The 12,038-nt window shown below is 34.8% G+C and overlaps 1 protein-coding gene across 5 annotated transcripts in view; it reads right to left on the reverse strand.

The window, feature by feature from the left end:
• Positions 1-12,038, reverse strand: part of DICER1 (dicer 1, ribonuclease III) — a 65,387-nt gene that overhangs the window by 26,370 nt on the left and 26,979 nt on the right. For all 5 annotated transcript variants that reach the window (XM_042813491.1, XM_042813490.1, XM_042813492.1 and 2 more), the window contains exons 6-13: positions 11,808-11,938; positions 11,095-11,229; positions 10,133-10,293; positions 9,360-9,528; positions 6,914-7,386; positions 3,475-3,607; positions 1,638-1,880; positions 1,386-1,540 (exon numbers count right to left, since the gene is read on the reverse strand). In XM_042813491.1, coding sequence (XP_042669425.1) covers positions 1,386-1,540; positions 1,638-1,880; positions 3,475-3,607; positions 6,914-7,386; positions 9,360-9,528; positions 10,133-10,293; positions 11,095-11,229; positions 11,808-11,938 — 1,600 coding nt within the window. The remainder of the gene's footprint in view (positions 1-1,385; positions 1,541-1,637; positions 1,881-3,474; positions 3,608-6,913; positions 7,387-9,359; positions 9,529-10,132; positions 10,294-11,094; positions 11,230-11,807; positions 11,939-12,038) is intronic.

Genomic DNA, 12,038 nt, shown 5'->3' on the forward strand with positions numbered 1-12,038 from the left:
TCCATTCAGAGGGAAACCTAAAACTGCTCACAACTCACGAGACTGCCCCTTTTTTTGTTTCTTGTCTTGGCAGTGTGTGCTCCCTTGCCATCTCTCTTTCAGCTTTAAGTAAGGCCTTCAGTTTTGGACACTTTCTCACTAATTTTATTTTATTTATAAGCCTCAATTCCAATTATATAGCGTTATCTTGCATCTCGATATTGTATTTAGTAAATTAGCTTTCCTCTTCAGATTGTTGCCGCTATTTTGTTTTTAGGCCCATCACCCATCTATCTACCCTTCCACTTTTTCTCGCTTTCCCTGGGTTCAAGTTTGTGGGTCCTCTTTCCCCATTAGTCACAGAACTGGGCTGAACCAGCCCCGTAAACCTTTGACACTTCCTCCCATGCCTCCCTCTCTTTTTCAGGCTGTCCCCATCATGGACACAGACAGATCCAGAGATAACTCTATGACACTATTCCATCCTATGTACCAGAGTTTCCATTCATCTTTTTCTCTATCTCCAGACCTTTCCTCCATTGTAATCACATTCTCTGCTTCTCAAATACACGTCAAGATCAAACGTGTCAAGGAACTTGTTATGCAATCATGACAGTGACATGCAATGGACCTTCTCATGGCTCAAGAACAATACCACACATAACCACATGCCAGATACACTTTGAGTAGTCTACCATTACACTCCGTCTCAATCTGAGTGCTTTGCTGAATTTCATTTGCCAGGCAACCCATTCAAATGATCTTTATTTATGTAAATTTGTCTGCTGATGTCCTATGGCAATTACATCGAAAGCTTTAGTTAATAGAAGGAAAGTGATCTACTTTCCCCTTATTCACAGAGTCAAGCACATCATCACACATGAAACAACAGGTTCAGACAGGCAAAAGCTGCTCTTAACGAAACTGTTGGAAACACACTCTCCAGTCTAGCAGAATGGTACTATGCTCAGCTTAAAGCATTGTTGTTTTTTTTTTTTCCCAACACAACACATAGACTTTGTAAGAGTGAATTTTACAATTGGAACATTTTACTACAGTTTTAGTAAGCCACTTATTGGTTTTCAAAGTTACCTTATTAAGAGAAAAAACAATCTTGCTACCTGTTTCAAAACTAAATGTTTTCAGGGCAGCTTTTATCTACAGGATGATTTTAATTTAGCAGGAATCTATTATTATGTTCATTACCAGAGTTAGAATTTCTGTAGAATAAAGAGAAAAAAAAGCAAACCATACTTTCGAACTTCCACAACAATTTTCTTTTGAACACCCTGTTAAGATTTCCAAGATGAAATGTGCACAATGCCCAAGTCTATATTCTTCTGTTGCAAAATAGAGTAATGAACTTCTATTCAAAGAAAAGTAGTAAAAGTGAACATCCCCCATACCTATTTATGTGTCCAATAGCTGTGTTGATAGTAACTCTTGGACTGTTCTCATCTGTCCTCAGCACATAGGGTGGAAACACATCATCATCATCAACAATGGGTTCAGTTTCCATTTCGCTGGTATCAACAGATTTCGAGCATTTATTTCTCAGGATCTTAACATTTCAAGAACAGAACACGGTAAAAGATTTTTCCTTTAAAACACATTACAATTAATTTAACAAAAGCAGGCATAGTCCTTTGACCACATACCTTCTCAATTGCTTTATATGTCTTAAGATCTTCTTCAAAACTTTTAATTTTGTCTGTATCTGCTAACATTATGTAATTGGAAATTGGTGCTCTAGCTCTTCCTTTTGACTGCACATAGGAACGGTATTCTGTGGGCAAATCAAAACGCACCACCAAATTGCATTTTGGTATGTCAACACCCTCTTCTACAATACTGGTAGCAATAAGAAGATTGGTCTCATGTGCTCGAAATTTTCTAAGAACCTGTAAAAGTAAGGAAGACAAATTTGAGACAACAACAAATCGAGAGACTGATCTGTCACCATTTGCACTACTCAGTTCATCAATAAGCTATTAGAGCTAAGAGGAATTGATCAGACATTCAAAAAACTTGATTAAGTATGCTGATATAAAGTTACAAGAATTTACAAGACACAGCAAGGCTATTTTATCAGAGTAGTCAGATTTTTAGGAATTACATCTGATACACGGAATTAAGCAACTCTAAGGATCTACTGTCAGGCAACAAAAGCATCACACCTATTTATTTAGATTTTTAAAATACAATATAATAAAGTACTGCCTTCAGGAGAGTGGTTTTTCTTCCTAAAAATTATTTCTGCGGCTGAAACATACTCTTTTGGGATGGAAATAAAAGGTCAACACATTCTAGAGTTGGTACTTCTACTTTTAATATTTCTAACCAATAAGGATTTTATTTTTTTTTTCCTGGAGAATAGGGAAGAAAAAAGGTCAGAAGAAGCATAAAGAATATTTTCAGGAATATTAGGAGCTGTGACAAGTTAGATCTGAAATTCAAGAAAAGAAGTAAATGTCTTAAGAAACCTAAAAAGTTTCTACAGACTACCCCATGATAATACATACAGAGAGGCTCCCATAACACTAAAGACTGTATGTTTTAAATATGTTAAATAATTGATGCCATCAACATTCACGGATTTTAAGTTTTAATATAAGCAGTGTATGATCACTGTAGCTATCCTACATTAGAGGATTCAGCCCGTGGTAGTTTGAAAAGACTTTATATTCTGGATGACAGAAGTGTCTTTTTTGCATCCTTATATTGAAAAAAAGGTGTGATTTTATTAGATATTTATTAGGCTTGATTAACTTAATTACTTTTATAAGACATAACATTTTTTCCTTTAAGTACATTCACTATTAAACTCCTGACCTACTACATTTCAGGAGCTTTATTAGGTTAAAATTTTGGTGTTGCTGCATTACTGTGCATTTTTTTGAAGTCTGACTTCAGCATTACTCTCTCCTCACCATGTAAAAGGCCAAATTGATAAAAGCATACAATGATTTCAAAAAAAGATAATAGATAACAATATCATCACAAAAGTCAGAAAGTTGACAACCCAGCCCAGACAGGAGAAAAACACATTTGATCTCCAAAAATCTTACATGCTCGAACCATGGAGTTTTACATTGATATAGTTTAGAGATTTAACAAATGCTCTTTTAGCAAAAATAAACGAAAGAAACCTAATGACTGTTAAAAATGCTAGGAACTTTAATTTGCTGTATAGTATTACTATACTATTAATGCAATGGGAAAAAAAAAAAAAAAAAAAAAAAGATGGCTAATGACCTGACAAGAAATGAGCATCACTTTAAATAAAGCTTTTACATGAAGTTTTGTTTGTGCAATGTGACATACAATTTATCTAAACATCTGTTATTTTTTATGAAGAACATCTGTACCTCAAATTAGCAATCATATCTATAAAACCACAGGCATTCCCCAAAATTCTAATGACTGTTTCCAGATTCTGCGTGTAAGAAGAGTACTGAAGTTACTGCTAGTTTCAGTTATTTTTCTTGAAGTTACCTCTTCCTGTTTTCTGAATTCTACTTCCATCTGCTTGTTACGAGGCTGATTCTTGCCAATGCCATGTCCAGTTATGAAATTGCTACTGATGTAAGCCAGTTCTGGATCTTGTTTGCCAGCTTCTTTTATCAACCTAAAAATATCATGTGCTTTTTAGAAGTCACACAAGCCAGACAATGGAAGACAATCTTTTGTTTGCAATAGCTTCATTTAAAAATGAATAAAAATGTGGAAGCGCAAAAATTAAACATTGTGCTAAAATATAAGCTAGCCTTAGTTTTCCCTTAAAACACACTAGATTTACTGAAAGCCTTTGCAAGGATAATAAAAGACAGACCATACACAGCATACAAATGTATGTATCATATACATTCTAGAACCATCGTGGTAAAATACATGGCTAAAAACCAGATTTTTTAAAACCAAGCTACTATTCTAAAGCTTCCTGCGAACAAACTCTCTACTCATGTCATTTTAGTTCACTTTCTGTAAGGGACAGACCCTAGCAGAAATACCTTTAATTGCTCCCTCAAATAGTGTGTTTCCTGAATACGTAGTGTTCATTCAGTGTTCTTCTTCTACATCTTTCTTTAGCTTATAGAAAGAAGTAAAAAAGGCTGCGCTTGGCAATGCTTTGGTTTCACAGATGAGAGAAAATTGCTTGCATAAATAAAGCACTGAATCTAGAATAATGTATTTGTGGATTTAAAAGCATGATTAGCTTGCTCAATTAATTGTTAATGCTGTAGCACCCTTAGTTGACCTGTTTTCAGCATGGAGAGAGTATGTAATTTCTCAGCCACACAGCTTTATGACAACAGAACCAATAAAACCAAGGGTTCTTAACAAAATTATATCTCTTGCATATCTCAGTATAGCCATCCCAGTACCAGTTCTTACAGTACATCCCTCATTTTCATTTTCAAGAGGTTTTCCTCCTGTCCAAGGAAAGCCTGCCTCCATATACCTTCAACAGTAATTCCAACCCCTCCCTGTTGCACCTTGACTGAATAGCCAGCTAGCTGCTGCCAATCAAATGGAAAACGGCTATGTTCTCCTTCCTCTCTCTCCCACTGGAGTACATACTACTCAAGTCACTGATTTTAATAGTTTATGTGCACCTAGAAAACTTCCTTCCTTTGTATTGTGTTGAAATTGTAATGGACAGGGAAAATAAGATAATGGAAAACTCACAAATAGCTTGGTATCCTTACAGAAAAAAAAAAACAAGAAGGTTCCTCCTGTACTGAAATTTGCTCTTAATAGCTTGAGGCTGAACAGATTCACTTTTTGTATGCAGCCTAGGCTCTTGCAACAGACATTCTAAGACAGTAGGAGTTACATCTGTAACACTTTTTTTATTTTTTTTTTAATTTTTCTGTGTGGCATTTCTACCAAGCTGTGTAGCTTCAAGAGCAACTACTACTGAACTGAAATGTTCTTTGTGTCCCACTCATTACAGAAATTGAGAGAAATGAAAAGCAACTGAATAAACATGCCACTGTGTAGATATTTGGAAAGCTCGAGAAATGTTTAAGATTTAACCTCATGGCTTAATAGAAAACATAAGTAGTGATAGCTAACAGGCACCATTTTCCAAAGAGATAAAAGAAATTCTACTTTCAGATCGTCCTCTAGGAAAGCTGTGAGGCACTTCAATGAAAATGGATGGATACTGAGCTTTAGGAAGTGATTTCTACTTCCTCTAAGCTCCTTTTCAGAACAGGACTCAATTATACAGACAAAACAAAAGAGCTTCATCAGCTGTGTCGTATTAATAAAAACGTTGGTTTCTGAGGAGAGATTTGTTGGTTTTGTTTCTGTTTGTTAGCCTGTTGTAGTATTTACAACAGTGGCTGTTGCTGCTCTCCAAAGTTCTCCAAAGAAAGATCAGCTCTAATTACTGCTTCAGGGGGCAAGGGCGGGAAACAAAACGACCTATTTCTACAAAGCCCAATGCTTTCCACAAGAGTTGCCCTTCCTTAGATCATGAACTACTACATGACTATAATACTATTTTATGAAGTTTGCTTTACCATAATATAGATTTTTGTTTAAATTGATAGTATTTCAAGTTGGTTCTGATCCATATTGGATCCACTGGAAGCTTGAGAGGTTTTGATACACGAGTTCAAACTCTCATGGCTTCCTCATTCAGAAAACAGTACCTCTTCCTGTACATACATACAGCATCCATACAGCTGCAGTCAGCAGAGGCCCTTCAACTTAAGCATCTCCATAGAAGGCCTACAGGCTTCTGTCAACCAGCTCAAGTCTGCTTATCTTCCAGGAATTCTGAGACTGAGTGTAGGTGTCTGCACTCAATATATACTAATAGCACATAAGTCTGTCTATGAGAACACCTGATGAAAAAAGCTGGAAATTAAAGGATTTATAGTTTAACAGATAGCTGAAATTTAACAATTCTGTTCACTTCTTGTCCAGTAGTGAAACACCCATCTCAACTTTGCAAAAAATTTGTCATAATCTTTCAAAGTTATTTCTTCAGGAGCATTAATTCCACTGAAGTACATGATTTGCATTATATTGCATATTTATACAAACATATTTAATGTAGAAAGGTTAACAAAAAAGGGCACAAAAAACACATAGGCAAGTCTGTAGATCAAAGACTATATTATGCAACTCAAACTACTCAGTCACGTAAAAAATAACAGAAGCATCAGATTCAGAGTTATCCAGAACTCAATAAGCAGACTGCAAAGTACATTTAGCACACTACCAAAAAAGAAAAACCCCTACACCTTCCCTTCCCCCCAAGATATAAATCAGTTTGTGTCAAATGGTGTTTAAGAATTAAGAATGTTGATTATATCTATCACTGATAATACTCAGGAATAGAACTAATAAGGAATGAGATTACTCCAAAGTATATCTTGGCAAAAATTCCAGGATTCCTAGTTTTCTTGGTGAATACTGCAGGAAAGTGCTTAGTGTAGTACTGGTAAACTTTCAGAGGAATTCTGGCAAGCATAAATTTGCTTTTCTGCAGACGTGTATCATGTAATAACATGATTTAGTAAGCTAACAGTAACACTTCCAGAAGTATAGCACTCAGTAAGTTAGAGAAATTTCCAGCATCCATTCCAAATATATAAAGACCAATTAATACAAATAAGTTTACTCTTATTTTACAGTTAAGGTACAATATTTCATCTTCTACACAAATCAAATTGCAAACTCAGGTCCAGAGTGAACCCTTGAGTACAATTTTCAAATACATTTGCTCTCCCCATCCACACACAACCTATTTTTTTTGTTGTTGCTATTCTTTCTTGACACAGCTCTAGTGTAATTTCCTAATGCAACTTTAAATAGAGTTCTGAAAAGAAAAGACAATTCCTTCCATATTCACAATATAAACATCCACGTGCTGGCAGCTGAACATGCCTTTTTTTTGTTTTTAAAGAAGATTTACCTATTCAGAACAACTGCTGTGTATCTTCTTTCCACAAAAATAATTCCACATAAAATATTCGTAAAAGGAGATGGGAAATTAGTCTCTGGCTTCTCTTTCTCCTCAATTTCTTCATCCTCATCATCATCTTCAGAATCACTCCACGATACGTAATTATCCTGATTTCTGTTGTTATACCATTCAACACTTTCAAACTGCTGCCGTTCGTATGGTTTGTATTTGCGCAAAATTTCAAGCAGCTTTATTACTTTTGGAGTTACAAATTTCAGGTCAAGTGAGGCAGGTGAGAAATGCTCTTCACAGAGTGCATGTATTTTCCTTAAGAAAGTGTCTGTAAACAATAAAAATTTCCTGTGCAGCTCCTCTTGCTCATGTTTGATATACTTCTGTAGCTCTCTCACCATCATCCCAGCTACCTTATCTGCACACCAGGGTCCCAGAACAACCAACACAGCTCGACAGTCTGACAATATCTACAACAGATGAATTCAAGTATCAGTTCAAAAGAATACACTCAGAAGTTATTCACGTAAGACAGCTCTGGTTCCTCACATCATAGTGCTTATGAATATTGTGATACGTTCTATATTAAATATCTATTCGATATTTAAGGTTGGCTTTTGTCAGTAAGGCAACCTTGGGAATATTGGTATTTAATGGAGCCATTTTTCCCCCTCCTAAATCGCAGAACCTCAACTTTGAGCTCTGCACATTTCTGAGCCTCAAAAGAGTAGAAGTAGTATTTTGCAATTTGATGAAATTACTATTTGAAATTAGCTTCAGATAATTATGATAAGAAGGGGAATACTTCTTGAGGCAGCTCAATAAGCAAAGCAAAAGTATTACCTGTTATGTTTAACACAAAACTAATAAGATAAATGCTTTACGAGGTACTTCTTACTTCATTCATTAGCAATAATTTTCAAGCTTTCAAAAATACCTAAACATGAAATTGCATAGTTCTGTTAAGTCTTTCAAAGGAAAAAGGTTATGTGTGGGCAGAACAGAAAAAAACAGGAGACTATTTACTACTTGGAAAAAATAACAAAGACACTTGAGTACAAACAGCATTATAGCTTTTTTCAGCATTAAGTTTTTTCTTCCCACAGAATCAAGTGGTCCAGTATTAAACAACTAATGAAAAACACAAATAACATACAAGTATACTCATGAACTACACATATTAATTACAATGGAAGTATCTCAAAACAATCAGAATATCAGTTTTCAGTTGCTGTTCTAGTTTTCCTTCCTTCTTCCATTCTTACAAGAAAACACAGAACAAGTTGCCTTCTTTATACTATATTCCCTGAAGTTTATTATCTGTGAGACTTAAGAGTAAAAATTTCCTAAACAAATTCTAATTAATAGACAGAGGGTTGATTCTACCCACATCAAATGGAAAATGGATTTATTTTTCTTAATATAGGTGCCTCCATCTTCTTGTAGAGCTACTGGATCAGGAAAGCAGCACAGAGGGCAATGTACATTAGAAGCACAGCAGATAATTCGATATTCTGGATTGTGCAAATTCTTGGGATTGGGATTTCAACATTCCTTATGAATTTTTGCCCTACTGCATTTTAAATCTAGAACAAAAGTTACAAGCAGTTGTGATAAACTACAGAGAAGTAGAAAGATAGACTGAATTACTTACTATCCCCCTCTCTGGCCAAAGTAGTCTTTAACTGCCAGAATATTGAGTTTCTAGAAACATTAAACTAAAGTACTTTTAGATGAAAAGAGAAACACATTCTCCAACTTCATCACAGATGGTTATAGAAATAATTTACTTTTAATTTAATACCTGCACAATTGCACTTGAGGATGCAATTCCAAATCTCAGTGGAAAAAAAAAATGGTTTCTGGACTCCACACCCCATGTGCAACAAGTCTCTGTTCAAACCATGCCACCTATATTCTACTCTGCCATCCTGCATAAAAACAAAGGGCAAGCTTGAGGCTAAAGTTTCATTCCACTAGTCACATATTGTTCTCACTAGAATAAACTGTGGAAATTGTAGAGCTAGTTGGATTTTATACCTCAATTCCCACTCAGCATTCTGTAATACAACTGTGCATTGCTTTTCCTAATAACTCCTGTGGCATAATTTCTCTTTTCCTACTGACTTATCCAAAGATGTTAAGACTCTTGCCCTCAGAAATCATGGTGCAGGATGTTTTGTGCCTTAAGCAAATCTGAATACAGGATTCTCAATCCAGATGAGGTTTTGATCTACGTTTGAACACTACATATGAATAGTTGACATTCAAGCCCCATTAATTTATGAAAAGATCTGCAGTGTTAGTAGAACATGAAAATTAGAAGTCTTTTTGCTCAGATATACCAGGCTAACTCAGAAAGTTTCTGTAACATAACATATGCTGCAAAGAAAAATAGTAAGACTTCAATTCCACAGGGTTTTCATACAGCTTACAACCTTACCTGTTTAGAAATTAACGTAGAATCTCTTTCCTTTGAATGTACAGATATGTTGCAGTCATTTAGAAAATGAAGTGCCTCATCCAATTCCCTTAATAGTCTTTCATACAATCCACTTTTGTCAATATATGGTCCACAGTCTACAACAATCTCACATGGCTGAGAAGTATATCTTAATTGAGGGCAAAGATCAGGTTATTTCAGCCTGTTAAAGTTATATGGCAAATAGCAAGGGCAGTATGAAGCATAGTCAAATACATTTCTATCCCCACCATGAACGATTACAAAGTTAAATATATATTTAATAAAAATTCTCCATATATACCACATTGATTCACTATAAAAATATTGATCTCTCTAATGTATTGCCTAAAAATGAGGTTAGTATCACTACCTACACTTCAAATATTGGAATATCCAAGCCAAAGCACACTGAATCCATTTGACCACAACTTTCACTTTAGCTTTTCCTCTTTTTACATGCCAAACAAGTAAAACAGTTGTGATGTAAATTCTATTTATTTCTTCAACAACATAAAATCTGAATATTAGAGTCAAGTAGACTTTCTACTTAACTTTAAGATGTACTTTAACACTGGTTACCCAAAAAGCAATTTTATATGTTCACCTTTCTGTCCTCACCTCACATAGAGCTAATGGTATCACACACACACAACCTTTGCTAAGATTTAAAATAGCAAATGTTTATAACAGTTTGTTCCTTACTAAACAAAAAAGGCAGTCAATTAAATAGCCATAACTGCATAACAACATACCTATCTAAGACCACCAAATCAGTTGCAGTTTCAGCATTGCTCTTTAATATTTTCTCCAGTTTCTTTATCTTCTCTTCTAACTCAGCAGGATCACACTTCCCATTTAAAATAGAAGCAGTTAATCCCAAGATTCGAGGGCAAGATGGGTAATCCTCACAGATCTGTGAAGCAAATCAGAATGAAGTACCTTCAAACAGTTGTTCCCACCATTCTGAAAGCCTACTATCAGACCAGCAGACAAAGTTTCTGTGCTTAGTTGAAAACTGGTATTGAATAGCATATACTGGAAAGGGAATCAAATGTTCAGTAAATACTTCCTTCTATTGCCTGGAAGTAAACCTACAGAACTGAAGAACATTTAACAGCAACCACGTTTCAAGATAAATATTTCCATCTAGAAAATATTTAAAGAAATAAACAATTCGTATTACACAAGATAGCTTTGTCATGCTTACAATAAAACACATATCATAATGCTTATACACCATGAAAAAACTAAAGTCATACCAAAAAAATAAAAGCACACATGATTTGGTTAAACCTAATGACAGATCTGGAAAGACATCTAACAAATACCTCATGAAGCTAACAATATGCCTTCAAAAGCCCTATAAACATTTTTAAAAATCAGTATTTTAAGAAATACAGAAACCAGTTAATACATCTCATTCCCTAACATTTTTAACAATAATTTTGAGAATTCCCTTAATTTGCAAAGTCCAGGTTAACACTAGATTTTTCTTTGATCACTACAAAGTAAATTACATTGCTTTTCTATAATATCTCATTATGAGTTAAGTATTAATTCATTACAGTAAATCCAGCCCAAAGGCATGCTAAACCACGATTCCATTGATGTTATTCTTCAATAGCAAAAACTGACTCGTTTCCTCATTTCAACCCTTCAGCCTCACCCATGCTCTGCAACCAAGTATTGAAACGTTCACACAGTACAAACTAACCTTCATAATTTCACGGTACGGATGGTCCTGGATTGCAAGATGGCACTCATCAAACACCAGTAGATTAATATTTGACAGGGATAAATACTCATTTCTCAAAACAGTCAAAGCAACATGACATGTCATAACCAGAACCTAAGTTAAAAACAAAAAAAAGCATCAATATGAAAAGAGTACAAATTGTCTTAGGCCACAGTAAAATGAAAAAGCTCTTCTGTACATCACACTTGATAGTATTGACAATATTAGCAAATATTAACTCCATCTACTCATCTGTCTAAGTTCTCTAGATATACTTCATTGGCCATCACTAAATGTTTCACTAAAGGTAAAATAAATACAGAAAAAATGGTTCAAGAACAACAGAACTAAAGCTTACTCAAAAAGGCAGAAATAGAAAGTATGTCAAGGAATGACATTTTTAGTGATGTTTGAAGTACAATATGTACACTAAAAATTTCTTACACAGTTATCATCTTTGACCACAAGACAGGGAGACTTGGAAAAAAAAAAAAAAAAAAAAAAAAAAAAGGATGAAAAGGACAGCTTTTTACAACAACCTGAGTACCTCTTATACATGTTTTGCCTCAAAATTAATATACACATATTATGCATAGCATGCTGAATTTGTTAGAAGAGTTTACGTATAACTGAAAATTAGCAGTTCTCATCTAGTATAACTGTAGACTAGGCATTTATACTTAATACATTACCTGATGCTTAGAGAATTCCTGACTCCACTTCTCTTTTGTCCATGATTCAGTCACCTCTAAACTTGAATACTCTCCCACTTTAAGATCTGAATGTGTCCTGACAGCTGATACTTGCTGAGCAACTTGATTTGCTTAAAAATAAAAACAGACAAAAATCCTCAATCTCATGAAGGTGTTTTCATGCATTAATTTTCAAGATGTTTGCCCTATTACTAGCACCATGCTTTATAG

The sequence above is a fragment of the Centrocercus urophasianus genome, unplaced genomic scaffold, assembly GCF_019232065.1.
Source record: "Centrocercus urophasianus isolate 14NV4802_14NV808 unplaced genomic scaffold, USGS_Curo_1.0 seq_14, whole genome shotgun sequence".
NCBI lineage: Eukaryota > Metazoa > Chordata > Aves > Galliformes > Phasianidae > Centrocercus > Centrocercus urophasianus.